This window comes from Falco naumanni, chromosome 14 (assembly GCF_017639655.2).
Source record: "Falco naumanni isolate bFalNau1 chromosome 14, bFalNau1.pat, whole genome shotgun sequence".
In the NCBI taxonomy this organism is placed as follows: domain Eukaryota; kingdom Metazoa; phylum Chordata; class Aves; order Falconiformes; family Falconidae; genus Falco; species Falco naumanni.
This window is the reverse complement of record NC_054067.1, coordinates 15,315,733-15,342,330: the sequence shown is the minus strand read 5'-3', so window position 1 is coordinate 15,342,330 and position 26,598 is coordinate 15,315,733. Positions and strand designations below refer to the sequence as shown.

Here is a 26,598-nt window from a genome sequence, read left to right as displayed (position 1 = left end):
TTTTCAGATTATATGATCCCAGCCTTCCTCTTTTGTTGTTGCTCATTCATCCTTTTTATGTAACTGTTGCCTTAGCTGTGAAAACCGTAAAGGTCAACTTGACACTAAACCGTATCCCTGGGAAGAGTTATCAAAGTTGTGGACAAAACATAAAAGGCTGCCACCTATTTTCTTGATTTTGGGGAGAAAGCATGTTGGTAACATTGTTCTGAACACAACTGTTCCAGAGAACTGCACTCTAAGTACTTCTGCAATGGAATTTACTCCCTAAGATTCTGTGTGCAATGGGGGGAAGCAGTAAATAAATGGCACAGTCTTGCTGATGACTGTATATAGGGCAGAAGTAAGATCAGATAGCAGATCTGTTGTGTTCAATGAAATCAGTGGTTCAGATTTTTATCTCACATTGCTATAATTTCAGTGGTATCAGTTTATCGACTTTTATACTAATATAATCCACAGTATCCCAAATGTACACTGTTTCTCTTAGTCACAAATTTCTTGTGAGTGTAATAAGACTCCGGTGAATTTATCCGTATTACTACAAAAAGTACAAAGAAACTAACAATAAGAATACACCAAGTGCGGTATCTAAGTTGTCTACACCGAACTGTGCTGTTAGCATTGTACTGGGGAAAGGAGCAACCCAAAGGCTGCAATAGGCCAGAAGTTTTACGAGGATCCGTGCTTCATGTATGCTGGAAACACCTTTCCCATCAAAATCCCACTTTTACTATAATTAAATGCTTCAAGCAATCAGTAATTTTGTCAAAATTTCATTTTAAGGGGAAAGGAAAAATTCTGAGAGCATCTGGTGTCTTGTTTCAATGTCTTCCCTTCAAAATAATTTTACTCTGACATGTAGCATGGTGCCTATAAATACGGTGTATACCATACTCTAGTGCAATATATTCTAAATTAAAACAGACATTTCAATCTATCCATCATGCCTTTATTTTCTGAATGCTGCAATTTTACCCTAAATAACAAATTAAACTTCACAAAACCAGTGAAAAAGATCTTTCCTTCCAGCATTCATCATGGACTTTCCTGGTTTTTTCCATTCCGCTCTGGAGCAAGGTGGGTGCAGTCCTGCAAGGAGAACATGGCAGGAAGGCTGCTTTGGGGGCTCACTATCCATGAAGAGATTTGCAGCTCAGGCTCACGTCACCTCGCTCTCCCCACGCTCGCTCCTGAGCTGGCGCGCTGGTGTCTTGCTGGGCTGCGCTCATCGGGCAGAGCTGAGGAGGAGGTGAAAAGCAGCATGTGGAAATGCAGTGGGAAGCCGAAGCAGGCCGTGCCGATTGCAGCGGGAGAGCTTGCAACGGCCGCAGCATTGCGATGGCACAGCGGGCAGTTCCCACAGCAACCCGCTGCTCCCTGGCTCCTCTGCACAGGCAGTGCTGAGCTGGCAGAGCCTTGCTCTGAGCATGTCAGACAGTTTTGAAAGAAAGGTTACAAACTTCAAACAGACAGAGATTATGCTCCAGCAGGGCTGTAGCTAGGTGTAATTCAGCGAACCTCTGCCACCCCCCACAAAAGACCCACCACCGCTGAGCTGAGCCATCCCGTCGGCTGCACTCAGGCTGCGTAGGCACTGCAGGTCTGCCACTGAACCCCAGGTTACACAGCAATTCTCCTGCTAGTCCCAGAGGACGTGTGGGAGCTTCATTGCTATCCTTGTCCCCTCTGACATTTTCCTGAGTTTCAAAAGGGTGGTTCATCTGATAGTTGGTCATCACACTGAAAAAAAAGGAAATTAATTTTAAATAAATTTCGTAATGTTTGCATTTCAGAATAAATGTAAATTTGCACCGGAACAAAAAGCAATGTGGAATAAGACTTTCAAATGTGTTGGTACAAGCTTGCACATGAGGCAGTCACAGATGATTGATATGATGACTGATACTATAATTTAGCTTTTTATGCAGTTTAAATGAGCATTCAATTCTGTACCCTTTAATCACAAAGTGGCATTTCATCTCATGAGTAGCCAGCTGTAGTTCTATAAAAGAAAGGCTACCCAACAGGAATAGGCAAAGTAGGCTGAGGCCTCAAAAAAAACCCAGATCAAAAACATTATTTGAAAAATGAAATATTAATATGGGCAAGGCTTCCAACTAAATGTTTCCTTTGGTATTTGCTCAAGTGAATGTTATACCTCTAGTGGCAGTAGAAGTGAATTACTTAGCATAATGGCTATGGAAAATTCAGATTACAGTTAAATAGTTTCTACATCTTGGATATAGGTATGTACATACAAAAATGTATGTCATTTTTGAAAAATGAAATCTTAAATCCCCATGTTGGTAATTCACCTTCTCAGAGCCTGAAAGTCGAGCAAGAGACATAAGCAGGCCTTTCCAAGTTAAATACTGTAATTTGTCCAAATAAAATGACAGAATGCAGGCTCACACCCAGTATTCGGATGCGGCCATGGCTTCTGCTGAAGTTACCAGATATGTCCATTACCTCAAAGGAAAGTTTGTTATAAAAATGCTAACGTACAACTCGTCCCTGCAGGCACAGGGGAAGGCAAACTGCATGCTACAGCTGCAGAGGAGACACACTGCTCTGGAGAGGGAGGCACATGGCAAGACTGGTTTAGGCTGCGACAGTTGCGGAGTCTGTCTGTGGACAAGTATCTCCTCCCAAATCCAGCTGTGTTGACAGCAGAGTCCTCCCCCAGTGTGCCCAGAGGCTGCTGAGCATTGCCCTGCAATAGGTTACCACCCCTCTGATCTGGATTTACTTGTTTGAACACTCCCTAACCTATTTCATTGAAAATCAGCTGGGCCAGCAAACTCTTATTACTTAAAATATTAGGCCAGGGTTGCAGACACGTTTTCTTCCCTGCAAAGCAAGCTCCAGCTATTTCTATTCCCCCAATCTTTGGCTACACTTCGGCTCTGCACCCCCCACCCCATTGGTCTATGCAATATTTTATCTATTTTTATAAACTGAATTTGTTGGGGTTTGGGTTTTTTTAAGTTGGATTCCCCCATGTGTCTGATTCACTTAACTAAATGTTATGGTCTGTGCCAACCAACAACAGAGGAGATGGCATGGGGCTGGAAAAAATGGCCAGGAGGTCCCTATATCACATTTGTCTTCAGGATAGATTTCTGCAGGAATCCATGGTCTGATACTTCCTAATCCCCCTCTGAATTTGGCTTTCGGTAAACTACATGACTCGAGACATTTTACAGTCGTCTCATCAACGATCTCAATCTCTTGTTAATGTCATACTCTCCAGATCCACCAGACTCAGTAGGATCTCTACAATCAAAGTTTGGTTTTTTTTAGTCTGGGCCTTCATTTAAGTAATTCAGGATGTGGCTGTTGCCAAGTTGTACCGTCCCATACACAGTTCAGAATATGCCCAAGGCATGTTGCTTCTAATGCCTTGAGTCAAAGGTCACATAATACCAGATGGAGAAATAAACTCTAACCTCTAATTTGAGTGTGTGCAACTCAAGCGCAAGTAGGATCTGTGCTGACAGTGTCCTCTTCAAGTCAGTGCACGTATATTATCTGCACTGTAAACTTCTCAATCGTTGGTGGCAGCAAAGCCCAAATCCAGACATTTTTTGAATTTCCAGGTCAGAGATCAACTCCAGTGTGCTCACCTCCCAGATCTCTATTCTGCAGCGTGTCTGCAACATACCAAAGGCTGCGTGAACTAAGCATGAGACCATCTGCTTAGCAGCAACAACAGCTTCTTGGTTTTGACTCCCTGCCTTTTTAAATCCCTTGTCTTTGTCCTGCTGACCATTATAAGGAACGAGTTCAGCAGGAAGGACAAGTGGTTTCCAGAGTAATTCCCAGAAGAACTCCATGAGGGAGCCTGGAGCATGCCTTGGTGCCATGCTCAAGAAACAGAGCGTGCAATGTGGAGGGCCCTTCAGAGAGGGCCAGGATCAGAAAGAGAAGGACAAATGGTGCTTGTGGTCAGCTTTTAAAGACAAATCTAAATATCAGGGCAGGTATTTGCTAACACGATAGCAAAGCCATCAGTGAGGGTGCCCTGCCTCCCTCTGTACAGCTGCACAAAGACTTAATACATTGCACACGTAGAATGCTTGAGCAGCAGAGGTGCAAAATGGATTGTATTAAGTGAAGCTTTTAATAAGATTTTGATAACAGTGATTTTTATGTTAATCTCTAAAGAATTTGCTTTTGTAACATTTAACTGATAAGCATATAATCTAGTTTTAATTTAATCTCTGCAGGTGTTTCCCAATAGTAAATGTTAAAATTTTATTGCTTCCTTAGGCAGTAATAATAGGGAAAAATCTGTAAGGTTCCTAGCGTCCATTTGTATGCAGATAGCATCATATTTTATAATGGCTGTAAATCTGACAGGATAGCCTCTTACTTTTGAGATGACATTATAAATATGTGTCAACACTGAAGTAAACATTCAGAAGGAAAATGAAATAGAGATGTTATTAGAGGTCTAATGAAACAACCATAACTGCTTATTTATAAGAGATGTATATGCACATCCTTGAAAGAAGTAGAGCCCATGCTGGGTTTGCAGGTTTCCGATGAGCAGGACAATGGAGATTCTCAGCAGGGTCCTACAGACGATGCAGAAATAGATCCTACACTTCATAAAGACGATGACTGTCTATAAAACTCTAAATGTTTGCTCCCTCTGAGGTTTCTAAATGATTATAAATACCATGGTATGTCTAAGACTCAATTATGGCTTCTTTCATACAGCTTCACAGAGCAAAGCATAGGTCAGGAACTCCCACATGAAGAACCATGAGACACCCAGTACAAGGAACTGAGCGCTGATACCTGTCTGAAGTATAAAGCATACTTTGGGCAAAATTCACTCAGCACAAGGCCCGAGAGGGACTTGAATGATCACTTAGATCTTACATCGGCCTTATTCTCAAGAATGAGCATGCATGAAACCTGCCCTTATTTTACATTCAGTGTTTTAAAGACAGCTACAATTTAGGCTGTATTTTCGCCAAATCATTTTATCTGTTCTGCAGCAAATATGTCACTCTGGCATGCTGTGCTCACCGTGTCCATAGGCACATCTCAGGGACCCATCAGCACGGGCAGAGAGCTAAGCTAAAGGACTTCTAAGGTGGAACTGGCTTGCCTCCAGCCATTGTGGAACATGGGCAGAGAGAGCTTTGAGCTGTCTTTACTCTCCTGTATAGGCATGCCCTGAAAGGGATTACACTTTAACAGAGGTCTAGATATTTCCTCAACAGTGCTTAGATATGTGGCTCCCAAGGTCCACATTATTAGTCATAAAAACAAAGTCTAACCTCTGACACAAAAAACTGCATGCTAGTACATTTAAGTCCCTAGTGACACAAAATGGGAATACAGCACGCTGCCATTTGCAGGGGGGGAGGAATCTGAAAAGCTGCCATATAAGCAAGCAAAAAAACCCCCAACCAAACCTTACCGGTGAATTAAAGTTACTAGAATAGCTTGGACTATTTAGGTTGGGCAATTCTTGCTTCTGTTACAAGTCAGAATATGTATGCTGCTTTAAGGTGGCAGTTTGAAAGCAGTTATTTTGTTTCTTTTGATAGTCTCTTAAAGTGAAAAAAAGATCTTTTATTATGAGGGTTTTATAAATAGGTATTAATTGGAAAGAAAACTCAGTTTTCTACAGAAAGACAAGACAAAAACAACACAACATGGGCGTGAATAGAAATGCAGATACCTCACTTCATTTCCTGAGTTACTTCAAAGTCAAAGAGGATCTGCCATGTTGTGCCATGGAGAAGGCAACCGTCAAGAAAAACAAAGTATCATAATAAAAGTATTGCCTATTAAGGATTAAATGCATTAAGAGCTATAGGTTAGATTCAGATATATAAAATGTTTAGGTCTCTCCTGTCTGCACACTAGTTCTTCTCCTGTCAGAGTTTGTAAAAATACAATTTATTTTGTGTAATGGCTTCAGACTGAAGATTCTTTAAAGAAGGCCCCCTCATAAAGTGTTTGCAGTCAGCCTCTCCAGCTGCACAACTATCACACATGTGCCAATGTTACAGGCACACTGGGCTAGTGGTGACCACAGAACCCAAGTGCTGTACCCTCTGTACCTAAACACTACACAATCTCCTTAACCCATGGCAGACAAAGCGGAACTTTTTGCTAATCAGGTGTGAAAATTACAGGAATCAGGCATAATGCTGTGTTTCTCACAACTTAAGAAAGTCTCCTCCACGATACATGAGTTGAGAATCTCCCATATGAAGTATTTAAACAGATGGATAATCACCACAGCAACCAAAACCAACATAGTCATTCAGGAGCATTCCGTATCTACAGACTCCAGTCTCAGGTTTCATTCTGCAAGGAGGCAGTATTTGATGTAACCGAAAACTAACCAATGCTTTTACGTAGCTTGCAGTGGTTTCTAAGGTAGGTAAAAAAGCAGAGGACCAAACATTAGCTACAGGAACAGAACTTTTTTACACCTCAGGTCCTACTTAAAGTGACCTCACAAACTTGTCGCAGATTCTCTACTGCATCGTCTATTTCTACTCCTTAGCATCTGTATTTCAGATTTCTTCATCCACATTTTCTCCTCCCATCTTTTCTCTGCTCTAACAGCATCATAACAAGGACTGCAACCTCAATCTGCCTCTGATCCTAGAAATCATTAATTATTTGGGTGAAGTAAAGTAGCCCAACCAGGAGAAAGCAAAAGAAACAATAACCTAATGATAAAGGAGAAAACTTCCCACAGATCTGAGATACTACTAGTTACTGCCACCCATGGCAGTAGTCTCCATCTCCCACATTGCAGATGAGCAGTCTACCCACAGTACACGGCATGTGGACACACTCATACACATCCTCTCAACGATTTTTTTCATCCACCTAAAGCACCGAGCCTTGCTGGCATGGCAGTGAGAAGAGCAGTAGGTCTGTGCCAGGCCAGGCTTTGGGCATGCCCCAAAACCAAAAAACTTGGCACCAGTGAGTTTATCAAGCAGCTCTGTAATATTTTTGCATACGTCAGTGCTGGTTAAATAGTGATGGCATATATGTAACTTTAGTAGTGTCTGGGATGGGGCATAAATCTCTCTCAAGGGCACATTATTGCACAATTGTCAGTGATGTGGGGTTTGTGCTCTCTGAAGCATCAGGCACTAGCAACAAGAACAGAAGAACACTGACTCCTACTTGTATGCACACAAACTTTTAACATTTAATTGGAGTTAACACAGGGCTTTTAAAATTAACAAAATAACCTAAAACCAAGCTTCAGCAATAGGTAAGAGGAGACTGGCATGATTTCTGATTTTCAACAGGTTGCCAGTGGATGCAAACATTATTAAATGTGTGATAGATAAACCAAAGTTGAATCCTGGTAAATTTATAAAGGGAGACCTAAAACTTGTTTTCAGAGATTCTGAACTTTCTTTGTAAATGAGCTGGGTGAATTGGAAACCATCAGCTTAGCTAATTAACATGCTTCTAAGTCTAGCCATTTTAAATTATGTTTTTTCTAATTTGATCATTCTGTTTATACAAATTTGAGTATCTCTGAAGCATGTTTATGTCTGCTGCTTCTCCTGAGACAGGTTTGCAAAATCAGCAACACCCTGCATTTGATTAATACTCAGTAAAAACAATAATCTTCTGAATGTATCCTGAAGGCTGATGTCTGATTAAGTCTGTTTAAAACCAAGAATTCCAGTTTATTTATAAACATGTTAAACCCCATAAGCTGATTGACACTTGTCAAGAAACAAAATATTTTACCAGTTTTCACTGCATGCATCTGCAGAAATTCTGACAAGATTGTTATTTCTATATATAACAATTTAACTGTAATATTATGTAATTTGTGGCTGTAAGACTGAAACTTAATAAACTATCAGCAACTACTAGATCTGCAGAAGTTTTTTTTTCCTGATCTACTATCAGGAAAAAGGTGAGCACTAACACATCTTGGCTAAAGTGCAAAATGGATATTTTTTTTATTATTTAACATCTTACATTATTTTAAACAGACAAAATACATTACTTCCTGTCCTGGATTGTTTCATTATTTGTTTCATGATGTTATTGTGAAATACTAATGGCTGTTGTGTTTATTTCACCATTGAAGTGTGTTCATTTCACTGGTGGGTAAAGCCTGGTAAAGGGTCAAAGATTTTGCAATCCTGCTGACTGGATGGCTTAATATAAACCTTAATTATTCACCCAACATACAACAAAAGTATTTTGCTGCATTAATAATCGGAAAGTTGCAGATGATCTTAGGTGACGATTACGCTGCTGCGTGTTTTTTAGATTATACAGGGCTTAAAAGCCCAAGCGAGGAAAAAGCCCAGCTCAAGGTGACAGGGGATACTGCATAAAATGGGCTAAAGCCCAGTTTAACAAAAACACACCAGTAAGAAGACTACAGAAGAAAGGTAACAGAAAGAGGAACAGTTTAGAGACAACATGCCCCATTTAAGCTGTTCTGCTGTACGATTAGAGCATCACAAACACACGTTCCCCTAGTTTTATCCTGCGCTGAGCCTGACCCCCGCCGGGGGACGGGCAAGGGGCCGGGGAGCCCGCAGGCCAGGACCCACGGCAGCCCCACGGCCAGCGAGAGCGAAGAGCGGCCGGGAACCCTGAGGGAAGGGGCCAGCCCTCAGAAACCACTGGATGAGGAAAATTATTCCTAAAAGACACCGTCCCGCGCGACAGGCGCGCCGGGCCGGTTGCAGACCTCCCCGCTTCCCGCCGCGGGGCCTCCCCTCGCTCTGCGGCTGGGGCAGCGCAGCGCAGCCCAGCCCGGCTGCTCACCCCTTCCCCGCGGCGCCGGGGCTCCCCGGAACGGCGGCGTAGCACGGCCCCAGACCGTGCTACCGGTTGGGGATGGAAGCAGCCGAGAAACGAGGCCCCGCCGCCAAGGGCAGCACCAGGCCCTGAGCGCCGCCCGCCCAGGCTGGCATGGCGGCGGCAGGGAGGGGGCAGTGACGGTGGCGGGCGAGGGGCGGGGCGCCGGCACATCTCGCGATAGCTGGCCGGCCGGCCGGCGGCGGGCGGGAGCGGGTCCGCCGCGATCCCGGCAGCCATAGCGACGACGCTACCTGCAGTGACGGGAGCAGGCGGGGGGGGGCGGACAAAGGGGGCGCCGCGCGAGCCCGCAGCCAGCGGCCCCGGAGGGGTGAGTTCGGGCCCGCGGCGTCGGGCGACACCCCCGGGCTGGGGCGCGGGGCGGAGGAGCGGCACCCTGGGCGTGAGGCGGCGCCGGGCCCGGCAGCAGCGGCTCTGGCCGGCCGGGCCCCCCTCCTCTCCCCTTCCCTGCGGTGGGGAGCGCGGAGCTTTGCCCCGGCAGCTCCGGCCGTGCGGGCCGGGGTGGGGGCGCTGGCGGCGCCGCGGCCCTTCCCCTCGGCGGCGCCGTGAGGAGGGATGAGCGGGGCGGCGGCCGCGCTGCCAGGCCCCGGCGCCGCCTGCCCGGCCTGGCCCCCTCGCACCCGCGGCGGGGAGCGGGGCAGCAGGGCAGCGGGGTCCGGGCGCTCCCGCCGGAGCCGGGGGTGCGGGCCGGCCGGTGCGGGGCCGGGGCTCGCCGGAGCTGGCTCCGAGCTGCCGGTGGGGAATGGGGCGGGACGGGGCCGGTGCTGGCAGCGCGCTCGTCACGGGCAGGGCAGGCTGCGGGGAGAGGCCGTTAGCGCGCAGATACCTCAGCCTTTATCTCTGCTGCTCCTTGTTGGAAAACAAAGAGGGTCAATTAAGTGTGTGCGGTTATTGCTGGTTCCCTGCCTTCGGCAGGTGCGCTGGGAGGGCCGGTCGGGGTGCCTTTCTTCTCCGCTCGCCGGGGAAAGGGGGGTTTGCTGTCAGTCTGTGGCACCTCGGCATTGGGGCAGAGTGTTTGAGCCTGGCCTGGGATAGGGGGACAGGCCAAGTAGCGCTAAGGAGCACTAATACACGTTTAAAAACGAGTTGGGTTTAATGCATCAAACACAACCTGAAAGTGAGAAAACTGAGACTAAAGTAGGTGTGCCCTTGAAAGCCTTCCATAGGGTTCTGATCCGTTCTACTATACAGCTCAGAAGAAGTAATGCATAGCTGTTATTTCATATTTCCCTGCTTTCACATGTCTCTTTAGTTGCATTTGAATAATGTTTTTTGCTACTGTCACCTTTTCAGTATCTGAAAAAGTAAAGGAAATAAGTAATGAGGTCCTGGTAAATTTTACTGTCAGTATCAGCATGATTGATGCATGTTGTAGTCATCTGTGCTAATAGGTAACGCTTTGAGACTATTTCATTTTACAGCATACTGGAGACTGTTACTAATTACATTTCCCATCACCCTGCAAAGAGGTAAATGGTAGCATATTTTGGCCCAGGCTTTGCAAAGTGTCAGAGTGGTTCTGCCAGTTTAAATGTGACTATCCGCCTACTTAAATGCTTTGCGGAATATGTGCCTTCATAGATTAGCAAATTGAGGTGAGGTTAACCAACTTGCTCAAGGTCATGGAGTGTCGGTGACAGAGTTAGCAAAAATGGAATCCAGCCATTCTGGCTCCTGGGTCTGTGCTCTAATCATTGGATGACTCTCCCAAATAATTGCAGGTAGTTTAAACATTGGTTTGCGTCAGTGCATGTTAAGGCCTTCAAAAACTTCTGGAGAAACAGAATGTTAATAGATCTGCTTTGGATTCTATGTCATATTTACACGTAGCTCAACTTGACATAGGAGGGAATTTTGAAGAAGGTTTTGGCTTATTTTGTAAATAGGCGCTCAAAAGGCATGAGTTTTATTGAGCAGATAGTGTAGAAGGGCTTATTGGGTAGAATCAGAGGGTAGATCATGAGATCTAACAAAGATAGATTACACTGCAATGAGACAATTTTTAAAAGGAGGATGTGGAGGCTATGACTGTAAAGAGGTTATCTTCTGAATAAAGTGTTTACCAGATGACATTCTGTAGAGTTATTTGTAGTCATTAGGAAAAAAACCCAACCAACAAATGCACTCAGAAGCCATGGCAATAAGGCTGTTGGAAGTTACAATGGGAACAAAAAACTTCCTCGCTTGATTTATTTTTTCAGCAGATACTTGTTAAGTAAAAACAAATCACAAATGGTGTTATTTCAGGTCCTAGAGAGAAGATACGTTTCACTTCATGTTTTTCTCTGTCAAGTTTAAATTTATGAGGAAAGGGATTTCAAAGGAAAAACTGGCAGATCTGTCCTATTGTGACACCAGCAGTATATATTTAGTAGCTTCAGGGAGGAAAGATCCTTATTGTGCTAAAAAAAAAAATCAGTGACAATTGTTTGTCTGGACTTCAAAGAGCGTTGGAAAGCAAGCTGGCATTGTTCAGGTGTTGTACTTTGGCCCGTGTCCAGTAACGAGCATTACATTTGACAGATTCCTGCACCTGCAGGGAGTTTCGTTGGCAGTACTAGGAGAAACCCATCTGTGCAGCGTAGGTCACAGAATCGAGACCACAGATCTCAGTTTTGTACGGGTTGGTTTGTGCTTACCTTTATGTTCTGCAAGTAATCACGGTGACTTGGCTACAAAATGCAGCGATTGTTGTGAGGATCTGCTGAGCTACAGCGCAGAAGAGCAGCAGCCAAGTTTCTTTTAAATGAACTGGCTGGGGTGCCAAAGGCAGCCAGCTGCGTAGCTTTATTCTGAACATGAGTGCTGCTTTAGGGTTCATCTGCGCAGAGAAGTTGTGATGAGACAGGCTTTCTCTGAAAGTCTTTGCAGTTTCTTGGTGATGAGTGCTGTATGAAAGGTATGCCGTTGTTAATACTAAACCGTCAAATCTTCCCAGCATATGTACAGTTTATAATGCAGTCTTTGGGAAGAGCGCTTCTGCTGATGTTACTTGGGGAGATATCCCAGCGCTGTGACTTCTAAGCCAAAGTGATGGTCTTAAAAAGGATGCTGGTTGCTTGCTTAGAAATCCAGACATTTATATCCTGAATGACGCTGCTGTGTCAGCAAACGTGCCTATTATAAGTCTGGGTTTGCCAGATTTTACTTTTGCCAGTTTGGGCGGTACCTTCTTATCCAGCCAAGTTAAATAAGAAAAGGAAGCAATAACGGGATATACTTTTTTAAGATTGGTGGCTTTCCGCCTGCAAGTTGTGGAATCCTGGAAGGTTTATGCACTGTGTTTTTAATGGCTGCATAAGAAAAATGAGCCTGTTAATAGGCTTAGTGATCTATACCTCCGCTGTTGTTGGGATTTGTGGGGTTTTGGACACCTAAACACCTGGCTGAGCTGAAGAAACTGGAGTTGTGATATGATGACAAGAATCGGAATAAAACATGTGCAGTTATTAAATAAAAAACTAAAGCATTGAAATAATATTATTATACAATTTTTTATAAAAATATTACATATAGTCACTTAAATATGTAGCAGTAGTTTGCTATTGGGTGTACAGTAGTTTAAAACATTTATTAGGAAAAAACAACCTCTTAATTTCAAAGATTGCCTCTATTTCTATTGTGCATAATGTATGCAGTATAGATATGCATAAGGACCAAAGATTCTCACATATGCTTACTGTATACTGCAACGAGCTAACTTTTGGGGACCTCCCCCTTCAAAAAAAACCACCCAAAACCCAACAATAACAAAAAAAGACCCAAAACAGACACCTTCACCCATCTGCCTATGAGAAATTTCAGAGTAAGTAATTTTGTATTGCTGTGAGCTGGCAGGCTTTCCACATTAGTTCTTCATATAGCCTTAACATATTTGAATGGAACAATGAATCTCACTTTGCAATAGTACATTAAGTTGTTAAAGTAATAATATGTACACTTGCTGCATGAAGTGATTCCAGAGTTTAATTCTTCTGAAACAAAAGGGATCCACCAAAATTCTAAGCAGCACTTGGAACCCAAGTGGCCACCTACAGAGCTTTTTTTTTAGACTCTTAATAAGGTAGCAGGACATCAACTTGGAACACTATCTTTGGGGATTTGTTTTCAGAATATTATTAGTAGCATTTCAGTGCAGTGGAAACAAACCTGTGCTCTGAAAAGAAACTGGATCTTGGGAAAAGACATTCCAGTGAGAGCCATGAATTTAAATACTACAGGGATGATTTGCTATTTAAAAAAAAAACATGTAAATTTAGAAGCTTAGTTTGTGAGTAAGAATCAGAACCTGTAAATCTGAAGATATGACAGATATACTCAAGTAAACACCTAAACCTGTCTCATATTTCAAGGATGAAACACATATCTGGTGCTTGGAAACATGAATATCATGATGTTTAGAATGCAAAAATAAGCATTTGGTTTTGATTGTTCACGAGGAGGTTATTCACTGCTGGGAAGTCCAGAGACTACATTTCATAAGGTGCAACCAGATCAGTTTATTAGACGGGAGAAGAGCTGAAATGGACCTTGTTTTATAAAACTTCAATGGAGGTGGAAATGACAGCTAATGAGTCAGTAGGAACCTTTTGTTCTTCTAATATTTTCTACTATACAATAAAGTTAAACCTCAAAGGACACTTTCAGTTTGATAATTAACCTATAGGAGCTACAGTAAAATATGACGTTCTTTGGGGACAGATATGTAGCTGTTTTGCTTTGTTCTGTCTGTAGTGTGTAAAGTCAATGGTATGTGTGCTGAGGAGTCTGGCTTTAATTTTATTTTATGAATTACATTTGGGATTGTTGCTTAGTTGGGTCATGGGTTCTGGTTTAGTTCTGGAATGTCACTCAAAATAAAACAAAACTGTAGGGATGGCAGAGGGAGAATTACAATGGTAATACTTTGGTTAGAGGCAGTGGTGGCAGAAGACCTGTCTTATTTTTTAATCAAATAGTAAATCCCAAATCTGTTTGGTGTTATTCATCCCAGTTATTTTTCAGTTGGTTGCCTGTAACTACCATGCAGTTGTAACAAGAGTTTAGTTTAAGCAAGGCGTGAGGGTGTTTCCCATTCTTTTGTTCTGAATCTCTGGGATTTGACATACCTCAGTGGCTGTGTGAGCAGATACCTAAGTTGTTATACCTCATCCGGGAAGGTCACCACTGCAGAAGGATTCCTGCCTAAGCAGTGACTACTGCTGCCTTACATCTTTGTGTTCCCTCATTTCTGCTTTGTTTCTTCTCGAGTGTTAGTGTCCTGAGGACAGGATGGGATATCTTTTTTGTTGTCGTTGTTTGGTTTGTGTTGCAAAGACCCAGCATAAGCAACCTTAGTTGTGGACTGGGACCCCAAAATGCTGCCGCAATACTTTGAAGAAGTGCTTATCCATTTATTTTATAGCAGTTTGTTAAATAGGTGGAAACTGGATGCAAAATTTTTTTCTATTTCCGTATTTTTCAAGGAACTTAAATAGCAGTGGATTCATAACCAGGCATCGCATTTTTGTATTTTCACACCTTTGTTGACTGCCTCAGTTTAGTATAGACTTATGGAAATAATCTTCTTGCCTTTTCTCTTTTTTTCCCCTTTTTTCCTTTAGAATTGCCAAAATGCTTTGGAATTCTTAAACGATTCAAAAACTGAAGTCTCTGAGGATTCAAAATCATAAGAACACAAGAAGCAGCAAGGAGGATTCAGTGCCAATGCAGCAACAAAAAAGACAGCCAGAGTTAGTGGAAGGAAATCTTCCTGTTTTTGTTTTTCCTACAGAACTTATATTTTATGCAGATGACCAGTCAACACACAAGCAGGTGTTGACTCTATATAACCCCTATGAGTTTGCCTTAAAATTCAAAGGTGGGTTTCTTAGGTTAAGTTCTATTTAAGGGTCAGTTGGTGATCTTGAACAGTCCAATTATAATTCATGTAACAAATCATACTTGTGACAAAACCAAACTCGTGTCTTTACATGTATCTGTTGAAGTTGGTGAGGTATTAGTTCATGATTTGTTACCACAACTGTCCTTTTCGTTACAGTTCTTTGTACAACTCCAAATAAATACGCGGTGGTTGATGCTACTGGTGCAGTGAAGCCGCAGTGCTGTGTTGATATGTAAGTAAAAGTTGGTTGTTGGTGGTTTTTTTTCTAATGTATAACATTTGATTATCATAATTTCTTTTATTCTTTAAGAGGTAAATGACAGCACGCAGAGTATAAACTATGTTGGATAAAGATACAATATTTTCTTAATCTTCTGTATTCTTGTGGCCATCTGGTCTTGGCTGTTCTTTCGCTCTAGGGCAGAGGTATTACAATGTTGGAGATAGTTCCTTCTTTAATTTGTCTTTAGGCAAAATAAAATGCTACTAAATGCACCTGTAGTATAGTATGTAAACCAGCAGTGAGAGTAATGTGAGCCTCTTCTGAGTACTTTTTTGTACAAGATAAATAACAAGAAAAGCAAGACCCCCAGGGTTGAGATTTCTTTGTGAGAAGTATTTGTTTGCAGATTGGCAAAATGAAAATGTGCGCAGTCCTACTGAGGTTAGAATATACCGGTGTATCAGTGAAGATTCCAGTCTTTAGCAGACATTTACACAAGCTTGATTACATGTGGTTAATCTTAAACAAATGCCTTTTATTAAATAAAAAGATAAGACATATGCGTGTTTCCAAGGCAGGTTTTTTTGTGTGGTAAAAACTCCCATCCCATTCCAACAGTTGCTGTCTAAGGGCAGTGTTTACTGCTAGGATATGAGCAGTACTATGCAAGTATGGCCATTTGCCAGATAAACAGATATTCTACAGAGCTTCCAATTATGCAATGGTCTCTAAAAAGTAACAGGAGAATGTATCTGTTTATAAGGGTCTGCAAAAAATATCTCTTTGCTTGGCAGCAGATGCATGTTCTCATAGCACAGTGTTATGTAAAGATTCTGTTTAGTTTGGTAGTTAGTGCCCTGGTACTAAGAGTAGAAACAAAAATTTAAAAGGAAGTGTTAAAGGAAGAAATAAAAGAGTTGAGTCTGCTGTTCTGATGTGCTGAGAGTTGTATGTATTAGGATTGGCAGGGGAGGAAGCCTTTTGTTTTAGTGAAGGCAGTTGCCCAGCCAACACCCAGCTTCCTGAAAGCCTGTCATAAGCACGCTCTTGCCTCTGAAGTGACTTAAAACTCTGGACATTCCTGCAGCCTTTTTGCTTGGGGGTTGACTTAGTCTCTGTTTCCTTGCTGAACAGTCTATTCAGACTAGATACCAGTTACAAACACTGGCTGTATTAATAATTGTAGGTATCTTGATGTGATACAGTTCCTTTTAACTGAAGACTGAAACACAGAAAGTGTTTCTTGAAGCGTTTAAATGTATGTATTATCACAAAGTTAGGTTTCTTGAAGCGATTTTGAGACTACTATCCTGTATTACTAAGGGTAGAATAATTTTTTTCCCCTCTTGAAGCCAAACTTCTTGAAGCCAAATCACTGATATGTAGGTATTTTTCTAACCTAAGATTGTTACCTTAGAAATTTGAAATAGCCTTTCACAAAAGTTTTCCACTTTGGAAAAATAATTAAAATCCATATTAACCCTAAGAGCTGATATGACTTCAGAACCTAAATGTTACAGCTTTTTAATACTAGATATGTATTTTCAAAATGAATCATAAACGTAGAGATGAGGTAGTTGAGCAGAGCACTGCTTAGAGGTCTGTATTGCCTTTGATCAGTGCTACTTTAAAACCGTGCCTTTTGTAGGTCCAACATATAACTTTTCCCACAAAATGCCATAAAACTAGGAGGAGTACAACAACTATCACCCTGTTTTACTGTTGAAGCCACCTTGGTCCATGTATTCAAAACAGTAGAGCAAGAGTGGTTGCTGGACAGTGAGAAGGTTTACCAAGAAAATAACTGACTCATAGCTATAACTCAGATGTCTACACTGCATTCTGAGCTGTGATTGTAGCTTGTGTAGCTACACCTGGTAGCTAGTCAAGTATCTGCAGCATCATGTATTTCAGTGATGGCTACGAAACATGCTCAAGGTAGCTAGATTGATGAGCAAAGCTGTGACGGCACAGAGCTCTGCTGTTGATATCCAGGTTTATTTCACCGAAGACAGATAAGAAACGTTTGTGTAGATACACAGGCGTCAACATGCTCTTAATGGTGGGCCTCTGACTGTGAAAATCCCTTTAAATCTAGCTAACTCCTGTCTGTAAAGTGAATGAGTTTTGCTTCTGAGAAAGTATAATTATAAAGCTTGGAGCCTGGTTTCCTCAAAAAGCTAGACTTGTGCCATCACCTATCCAAGTGGTTGGCAGTCCTACTTTCCTTCTTTCCTTCCCTGTCCAGTCCAGTCCCCCCATACCTTTTAAAATCATTGGCCAGCGTCAAACAACTTTGATAAAGGAGAAGGGGGGTTTCATGCAATTTGGCAGCTAGGCCTCAGATCAAGGCAAAGGTGTGCCTGAGGTAAAGAATTAACTGTTCTTTTTGGCCAGCCAATTGGAGAATATAGATTTGGGAACCAGAACAGACGTGAGGAGGGAGAAAGAAAGAAAGCAAGACCAAATCTTAAAGAACATTGAGTGATGGAGGAGGTAATGGGGATCTGGACTGTCGCAGTCTGTCTGGGTGGGGGGTAAGAGGGGAAATGTTGGGCTGCAGGATGTAAATCCATAGGAGACATGCTTCTTGTTAGTTCCTCTGTTTGAAAATGCTGTTTTCCTCTGCAGTGTGATTCGTCACAGAGATGTTCGGGCTTCTTACTATGGTGTGATAGATAAATTCCGTCTACAAGTGTCTGAGCAGAGCCAGAGGAAGGCATTAGGGAAAAAGGAGATTATTGCTACTCTACTTCCGTCTGCAAAGGAGCAGCAACAACAAAAGGAAGAGGAGGAAAAACGAATAAAAGAACACCTGGCTGAAAGTGTCTTTTTCGAGCAGACTTTGTGTCAACCAGGTAGCTGAAATCTTTTACCCCTCCTGTCTTCTGTATCTGTTATGAACAGCTCAAGTAACTAGAAAGACTAGATTACAATAAACTGTAAAATAATTATTTTTACTTAGCTGTAAGACTGCTGTCTTTATCACTGGGGGATCCCAAGAACCCAAACTATGGCTATGCTGCTTATGCTGGTTTGATTAATTAAGACCCTTTGCTGCCCCGTGTTTACATGTCATACCTTGGAGAGTACCTCCTCTGTTCCTCTGGTACAGAAGTTCTGTTACAGCCAATGCGAATTTATCTGCAAAAGGTTGGTAGTTATTTTTTCCCCTGGGTTTTTTCAGAACATATGCCCCTTCTGAGTTTGTTCCAAACCCTTAATCCTCCATTTCCTGATGAGCAGGAAATAGTGCCAAAACATCTTCTAAAGTGCTCCTTGTTCTGAGCCATCTCCTTTGTCTGTCTCACAAGTACAGAAAAGCACAGTCGCTAGCTGAAAACTCTTTGCATCTTTCATATGTGAGGAAGTGAATCAACGGTCTTGGGGAAAACCTGGACCAAATTGTTAAATTGAAGTGGTAGAGGGAGATACAAAAAATACCAAGTTTTACCAGAACTGAATGTAAACTAATTCTTGACTTGACAGTCTACATTCTTGTTACTTCTACTGATTTATACTGTAATATTCTTGCCGATGTTTTATTTTTCATGACAAGAACAAAATCAGTTCCAGAAAATAGATGAAACTGCTTGAGAGCGTTCCTCCTGTTAAAGCCAAACTGTTTCACTATGTTTATACATAGTTTGTTGACTGGTGAAACACCTTTTACTAAAAAAAAAAAACCCAAACCCTCAAGAACAGGTATTAGTAGGCTACATGGTTAAAGCAAACCTACAAAGATCTCTGGGTTCAGGGAACAAAATGTACTATGATAGTTGTTCCGGTAAGAGGGTTTGAACTGTCCTGAACAATCTGATACTGGTCTTCATCCAGATGCTATTTCTCTGCTTAAAACCTTGTTGACTACACTGTATTGCTTGCTTACAGAAAAACAGTAAACAAAGCAACTACAGTCTTTGCATATAACCTACAGCCTAAAAATAACAGATTTATGGAATTGAAATAGGACACATATTGCTAGTCACTGAGGATAGAAAAACTTTGTAAGAACACCGGCTAATTTCCAGCGGGTCTTAAGAATTTGGTTAGAGGTATTCAACTACCATGTTAACAGCTCTTTTCAAAGATTACAGTGTGCCTTTGAGCAGGTTCCAGCTATTAAACTGCAGTGCGATAAAAAGCATGAAGGACAGTTCATCTGTAGTTTGCAATTCCTTATTCTGGTGATACTGGACTGTCAAAGTGGTTCGTTCTCAGAGTTTTTAAAGTAAAATGCAAATATTACTGATTTGTGGCATGTAAACTGGTTCTGGCAGGTGCAGCCCTTAAATCCTCTAAAGAAATGAGGGGAACTCATCTGGCCCAAGAACCTGTGCTCTTGCTATAGCCAAGTTTTGTTCTGGAGGTGTAAGCAGTTGTCTGCCTGTGCAGCTCTTTAGGTGCTCTTTCCCAATTGATTGCTGATCACGGAAGGGAAATGTCAAGGAGTGGAGTCAGGCCGCATGGTGAAACCTGAAGTGTAGCTGAAACATCCAGCTGTCATGAGTGTGTCTGGATAGCTGCTGGGCCTGGCTGGCTCTGTCCCCCCAGAAGGGAGAGGTTTGGGAAGTCACGTAAAAACAATTCCCAGCATCACACCAGGCAGCAGCCTTCTCCACTGCAAAAGGCAGAAGCTTCAGAAGGGTGGCTTGAAGAGTTGTTTTTCCACCCCCTCCAAACTCCAAAGGAAAAAGAAAATCTGAGGATATTGCAGCTCCATTGCACTGCAAGTATTTTTGCAGAATCTTTAACACTTCTATTGGTTAGGTGTTCCTTACAGTTGGTACTGTCTTGTTTTTCAGAAAACAGAACTGCCTCGTCGGGACCTAGTTTACTAACAGTCTTCCTAGGAATAGTGTGTATTGCAGCACTAATGCTACCTACATTGGGGGAAATGGAATCCCTGGTGCCTCTCTACCTCCACTTAAGTGTGAATCAAAAGTTAGTAGCTGCTTATGTTTTAGGTAAGTATTTGGGATTTTGTAGATGTTTTCTTGCAACTTCTGTGATTTGGGAAACTTCTGTGTTTGCCAGTGGCTCCAGGAAACTTGATGGAGACAAAGCACCACGTTACATTCTGTTTTACATCTCCGCTTATATTTTAACTTGCAGCCATAGTGACATCAGGGTAAATTAGTTATCATAAGTGTTTTAGACTAGAGTTTACTTGGTATTATATACAGGCCCCTACATGTTAATTTCACCTTCACTTGATGACTGGCCAACTGTAGTCATCTGCCAACAACACTGAATGGAATGTGCTCTTTCTTATTCTTATGTTGAAACAGAGAGTTACTCTCCTGCAGAACCTAGATCTCTTTTGTTTTGTTACTCTCTCCAACCCAGGTGAGCTGGCCTGAAAGGCTCCATTCACTACCTGCCTGATAAGCAGTTGAAATGTCTGGAAATAAGTTGTTGTAAACCCTAAGAGACCACTACCATCCACAGTTCTTCCTGATGTGTAACTTGCTCCTAAATTAGCAAACGTAGAGAAGTTGCACGTTTTACTTGTTATGACTATTTTCCTGTAACTATTTCAGATTTGAAGAACAGTCACACTAAACTCAGTTCTCCTGTCCCACTACCTGGCAGAAATGAGGATTTAAAGGAAACGAGCTAGGCAGCTTCAAACTGATAGCTAGAGGTGAGGTAGTGATGGGAAACGATGCAAGTTCTTGATGGTTAACACGCACACTCCCTTGACTGATTGACTCCTGCAAGTCAGTCTGCTGAAATGGTTTGAAAACTCACTTGTTGCTCTTTGCCTGAGCTGATGGTGATGTATTTTCAGATCAGGACCTTGCAGTAATCCTTGCTTGGTGTTTGTCTCTAGTTTTGAAGATTACTTCAGTTTCTGCTGGTGCCAGCTGTAGTATTAAGTCATTTGACTTCATACACTTGCAGCAACTTAACCTGTTCCTGTGGTAGCAGCGGTTTTAGTGTTCATGAAAGATCATTCTGTGTGCAACTCTTGCAGAAAGCTGATTGCTCTTGAGAAGAAGGAACCAACTGGGCACACTTGACAGTTGAGGAGTATTTGCTTTACAAACATGAGTCAAACCCTTTATTGCCGGAAAGCCCCTGTACAAGTGGTGTAGGCTGTCCTGTAGCACCTTCCAGAAGCCTCTGTTACTACTCTACAATGATTTAGATAATCCAAGCTAAGGCCTACAGCAGTTGTGGCAGTACTGATTGTCTAAGCTTAGATAAATACATATATATACATACACATATATAAAAAATTATATTAATCATAATATTTTAAATATATATAGAATAGCTAAGCTCTCTGCAGTGAAAGGCTGCTATATTGACGTCATCTGTTGCTGCCAGAAAGTTAGATTGCCTAAGAACAGATAAACTACTATTTTGGTGTTATGTAAGGTTGGAATTGAGGGAGCCCAAATGTTTTTCTGTATGCCTTATTGCTTTCTGCCATGTAACTCATGGCTAAGAACTTGCAGATTTGCACTGTATCAGCACATAATTAAAGTGAACTTTCAGCGAGTTATGGGTAGGTTTATTAGCCCCACATTTCCTGCTTTCATCTGGTTTTAATTGTTTTTAACCTCCATCAGAGCAGTTCTTTTTTTCTTCCTCCCTCTTTAAAGGTCATCACAAAGGCTCTGTAGAAAGCTCCCTGTGCAGACTGACAAGGAAGCCTAACATCTTTGTCTAAAACTAATCTTTGATCAGTTATTCTGCACAGAGCAGGAACAAAAACGTCTTGGAGCCTTGAGCTAATCTGCCTTACTGATGATTCAGCATGCGAGTTACACTGCCCATAACTAGCCCCCACGAAAACGGGTGGTTTGTGTGCTAGCGTTACACTTACGTAAGTTAAAATCTTAACGTTAAGATTTTCCAGTAGTGAGATCAGTAATTGTCTGGAGTATTTATAGCTGCTTTGGCATTTAGTTACTAGATATACTGCCACTTCAGTGCAGTTTGGGTTTTTTCCCCCCCCTATTTTACAGTTTTTGACTACATCAACATTTGGAGCAATACTTCTAGTATTTAAGTGAAGTGTATATATAAACTCATTCTGCATGTATTTATGCACTGGCCCGTGACAGGGTAAACTGAATTTCAAATATTTTATTAAGTGAAATTAAAGCGTTGTGTTTAGTTCTTAATTCTTGTCTTTCAGGTCTCATCACCATGGTTATTTTGAGAACATGAGCAATGAGTTAATAGGATGTCAAACACCTTACTGTATATTCACATCATGAATGTGGACTGCCTTTTACTCCCATTTGGCTCATTAAGATGCTAGCAAAACTGTTCAGTGATTTAAGATACCTTCAGAAGTGTAATATATTTTAACTATGTATAATAAATGAAAGACTCAAAGCACTTTTCGGTGCTTCTGTAACAGACAGCTATGAAATGTTCAGTGATACCTGTGAAAATAATTTGAAAAACTTTTATATCTACGCCTACTGTAAAAAAATCCTTATTAAAGCAACATTTGTTATTTTTAGTCTATGTTCACATCAGTGCGTGATCACTATAAAAGCAAACTGTCTTATGTAAAATGTTCATTTGGTTTGTGGTTGTACATGCTGAGGCTGGTGCATAACACTTCTGTATACATACCAGAAGGATGAGAGTCATGACTAATCATTGGAGAAAATTAAAAATTCCATCAGTGAAACTATGAAATAAACCATGAATTTTAGGTGAAGAATTAACTCTCAAAATTCCTTACTTCATTATTTCCAATATAGCATCGAGTGCTTGTTTTCTTACTTGGGGAAGTAATTTCTGCAACAGCCATTTTGTATCACAACTGTAGACAATAAAAACAAGTTCTGTAATCAGATCCTTTCATTTCTTAGGGATGCATGCAATATGTGAATTAAGTGGCAGTAACAGAAGTTGCACTCACGCTGCACACTAACACAAAATTCACCATTTTTATGATTTTAGAGACCAAACTCAGTACAGCAACACAGGCATTCCTTGACACCATCCCTTCACCCCCAGCTAAGGTAGGGGATTTCCTTTGTATCAGAAACTCCTGCTCAAATGCCATTTTTAACTTTAGGTGAATATTTGTCTTGTTTCATATAGTAAGTATTTCCCTTCATTTGACATTTCACTGTCAAGATGTTAAGTTTAAAAATATTTCTGCTGAAGGGGCACTATTAATGCATTTGATTCATACATGCAAATCTTTGTTTGTTTATAAGAAGTCTATAATATGCTCTGATCTGTATAAAAAACACATTTTGGAAATTAAACCTCCTTTTCCCCTGCATGTTATGGGTCGCTTTTCTGCTTATATGTGGAAGTACAAAGAAACCATGCAGGTAACAGTGTTGCTTTAAAAAAAAAAAAAAAAAGTTGAATTCAAGTTGTTAATCACTACATTTTTTTCTTATATATAAGACAAGTAAGTTTTTAAAGGACAATAAAATGTTGCTTCAGCTTGATTCTCAGAAGAACTGAAATTGTGTCATCTATCAGTGTCAGATGATAAAGAAGAGTCAAACATTAACATGCATTAAAAAAAAAAAAAAGGTTAAGTGGTTTGAGAACGTTGTGTCCCAGCGCAGGTGCTGCAGACACAGCACTTGCCTCCAAACACTGAGATTGTATTTTTTTTGGGTGATGGTGTTTTCCTGCCATTGCGGAGCTGCATTCTTGTAGTTTCTCTGTTAGGTACCTACGCTGTCAATTCTGGTTTCCACGAGGCAGTTTAACCTGCTGCTTCTTGAGGAAGGTGAGGGAGCTAAAACCACCCCATGGTACATCAGCCTGGCTGTTACCAAGACATGTATTCTAGTAATTGAAAAAAACCCCTGAACCACAAAACACACCCAAAACCACCTTTTTTTGCCCCATATCCTAGAGTTCTAGTCATGGGCTAGGATCATGTTTTCCCAGGCACTTGCAGAAGTACAGAAGAGAGAGAAGCCCACGTGTAAGAACCCGGAGTTGCTACAACCAAGTCCTGACACCTGCAGCCGCCTTGGTCCTGCAGGACAGGGCACGCACGAGCCTTGAGGAGGGAGATTACAGCCAACAGAGACCCTGCCTGCCAGCATTCGGTTCCAAGGAAGTTAAGAGGTGATTGGTTTAGAGAAACATCTTGACCAAAGAAATCGGTAACAAAAAGTTATCGGCGCCTAAAACATTGGACCATGTCTTTTCCAAGGGCATGCAAGGAGCAATACACCGATAAGAAAGATTAAATGCACAGCGTAACTCAGCAAATGCAGATAAAACTGGTGCTTGGGCAAAGTAAGCATGACAAATGTGAATTTTGACTTCTTTCTGCTCCAGGGAGATTACAGCACACTGTGTAATCACAGATTTATTCCAGTTTGGGGAGAATGAGACCTGAGGACAGTTTCAGTTCAGCACTGCAAGGGGAATATATCAAATCATGTTACGGTATGGGCACAGGGAGACAATTTTACCAGGTGGACATGGAAGATTTACAAGATAATTCTGATACATAATATGTATATATACACGCACACATCTCTGGTACTTAATAGGGTTATGGAGAACACAGAATGCCTTTGGAAATAAGACCTGAGACAGTGAATATGCCTCCTCTTAAAAACACCAGGAAAAACAGTTAAGCCTTCACGTCATTTCCCATTCCTGACTCTTTAAGACAAACAAAAGAGTCATTTCCTTGAAATGGAAAAGTATTTTCAGCAGACTGTTAGGAAGGCTTTAAGATCATCCAACAGAAACAATTACCTTGTTTACCCAGCACTCGCTATGGCACCGGTATCTCAGGGGGGCAATGCCAGCAGGCAGCGGCTGGGACTGCTGCCGAGATCACGTTCACCAGCGTCACTCCGGGCAGCTGTGGGCTTGGTACGTGATCTCATCTAGGTGTTTGCACTTGCCTGCCTCAGAAAACACTTGGACTTCCCGATTTTATCTAAAGGAGCAAATCACAGAACGCTTCAAACTGTAATAGACCCAATATAACTGTTTCAGAGCTCCAGGGATCATCAGTTTCCAAACTTTCTGATCATCAGTTCATTTCACAAGGGATCGCAGGGTATGGAGCCCCCCAGGCTGGGGAGCGGGGGGATCAGTCTCCCCTGGAGCTCACCTGCAGGCAGACCCAGTCCCTGCAAAGGGAAACGCTGAGCTGCTGCTGCTGCTGCTCAGGTGCCACAGGAAGGTAACCCAGGGGGCTGGCGGGGGCAACGGTCACCACGCGCCTTTAACCAGCTTTAACAGCAGCATCTGAGCTGCTTCTAGAGACACCCATGCACAGAGCCGTGCCTTCAGCAACGCAGCGCAGAAATCCTTCCTGGAATCAACTGGCTAAGAACTGTCAAAGCCAACTGTACAGTATTGCATTTTCTGTTCACACCTAAGTAGTATGTGATAACCAACAAGCCTCAACTGGAAAGAGGCTGCCAGATCAGTTTGGCAATAAATCACCGTATTTTAGTCCTCATTTGTCTGTATATGTAAAATACCTCGCTTTCCTCACAAATGCCAAGTTCCATCCTCCCTTTCCTTTGTCAGGAGCATGAATCTCATGCTTCAGACCCACGTGCACTGGTATCTCATCCCACTGCTGGGGCCAGGCTACAAAAGGAAACTTGCCTGAGCCAGATCCAGGAATACTTTGTTTACAGGAAAAAAAGTTCTTGGGTGCCAAGCGATGCATGCTTCATAGGGCCCGTGGGGATCCAGGGCAACCTCAAAATTCAGGGACCAAGCTGTACGTGAGGTCTTAAACCCCAAACCCTAAATCACCTCCCTGCCAGGAGGGAGTTTGGGCTCTTGGGTCAGAGCAGCTCAGGTGCTTTCTTCACCCTCTGACCTTGTACAAGACCCTCCTGGGGGTCCTGTGAAACGGGGCACTTCCCTCCTCTCCGTAGTGCTATGGATGGCACCGTCTCCCACCGGAGCTGGCGGAGAAGGAGACGAAGGTAACGGTGCTGGCGCTGGGCTCCAGGTTCCCTGCAGGCGTAGCTTGCTCCCCGAGGAAATTAAACTACGGCTGAACCTGCTGGAGGAGAGCGGAGGGCACTGCTGCCCGCAGCAGATCGCCTGCTTAGCACTGCCACATAAGCCAGAAAACCCGGGAAAGCATTGCCACGCAGCGCGGCAAAAACCATGTCAAGATAACACACGGATAAATGAGAGGAGCCTGGAGAACCTGTGTATCCACAAAAAACGAGTGCTGGAGGAATGAACACAGGCAGGCAACACCGTAACAAGTAAAGCCAAGTAAGGGGATACACTCATTTTTCGGGTCTATTTTTGTCTTCTATAGAAGCTCTCTTCTGTATGCTAACTAGCTGTTTGCTTTGGATAACGAACTGTAGCTAATGCATATGAGCTCTTGAAAATTTGCAAAGCTCTGTAACCACGCTGACAATACAACGTGGCATTACGTGCAGGCAAAGGCAGGCACCTTGGTCCCTGAAACAGCAGAGACTCTGCAAAGGAATAAATTTAGAGCACAACCGTGACCACAGCAGCACAATCAAAGCAACAGAGGGTCTCCTGGCCCCGAGGAACAAGGCCCGCCTCGGTGACCAGCTCCCTGTGACACCTCAGTTGTGGAATATCAGCTCAGACACACGGAACTGCCGTCACCCTGATCCCTGCAGAACAGGAGATACCAAGGAACAAGATG

The 26,598-nt window shown here is 42.5% G+C and overlaps 1 protein-coding gene and 1 long non-coding RNA gene across 3 annotated transcripts; one reads left to right on the top strand and one right to left on the bottom strand.

The window, feature by feature from the left end:
- Positions 1 to 938: 938 nt before the first annotated feature.
- Positions 939 to 8,979, bottom strand: LOC121097530. The gene is made up of 2 exons (XR_005830991.1): positions 8,803 to 8,979; positions 939 to 1,743 (listed from the first exon to the last, which is right to left on the bottom strand). It is a non-coding gene; the product is annotated as an uncharacterized LOC121097530 (long non-coding RNA).
- A 55-nt stretch (positions 8,980 to 9,034) lies between these two features.
- On the top strand, positions 9,035 to 22,449 carry MOSPD1 (motile sperm domain containing 1). 2 transcript variants are annotated; one of them, XM_040613941.1, is made up of 7 exons: positions 9,035 to 9,166; positions 14,460 to 14,716; positions 14,897 to 14,972; positions 17,595 to 17,821; positions 19,769 to 19,930; positions 20,507 to 20,610; positions 22,117 to 22,449. In XM_040613941.1, exons 2-6 carry the CDS (start codon positions 14,563 to 14,565, stop codon positions 20,584 to 20,586), a joined length of 699 nt encoding a protein of 232 aa, XP_040469875.1. In that variant the 5' UTR covers positions 9,035 to 9,166; positions 14,460 to 14,562; the 3' UTR covers positions 20,587 to 20,610; positions 22,117 to 22,449. The 2 variants fall into 2 exon arrangements, with proteins under 2 accessions (XP_040469875.1, XP_040469876.1); XM_040613942.1 differs by lacking the exon at positions 20,507 to 20,610 and having other exon boundaries at positions 9,036 to 9,166.
- The last annotated feature ends 4,149 nt before the right edge of the window (positions 22,450 to 26,598 follow it).

Coding starts and splice junctions, on each gene's coding strand:
- MOSPD1 (XM_040613941.1), top strand. CDS start 14,563: ATGCAGCAACAAAAAAGACAGCCAGAGTTAGTGGAAGGAAATCTTCCT. Junction 14,717..14,896: donor GTTTGCCTTAAAATTCAAAG/GTGGGTTTCTTA, acceptor TTTTCGTTACAG/TTCTTTGTACAACTCCAAAT. Junction 14,973..17,594: donor CCGCAGTGCTGTGTTGATAT/GTAAGTAAAAGT, acceptor TTTCCTCTGCAG/TGTGATTCGTCACAGAGATG.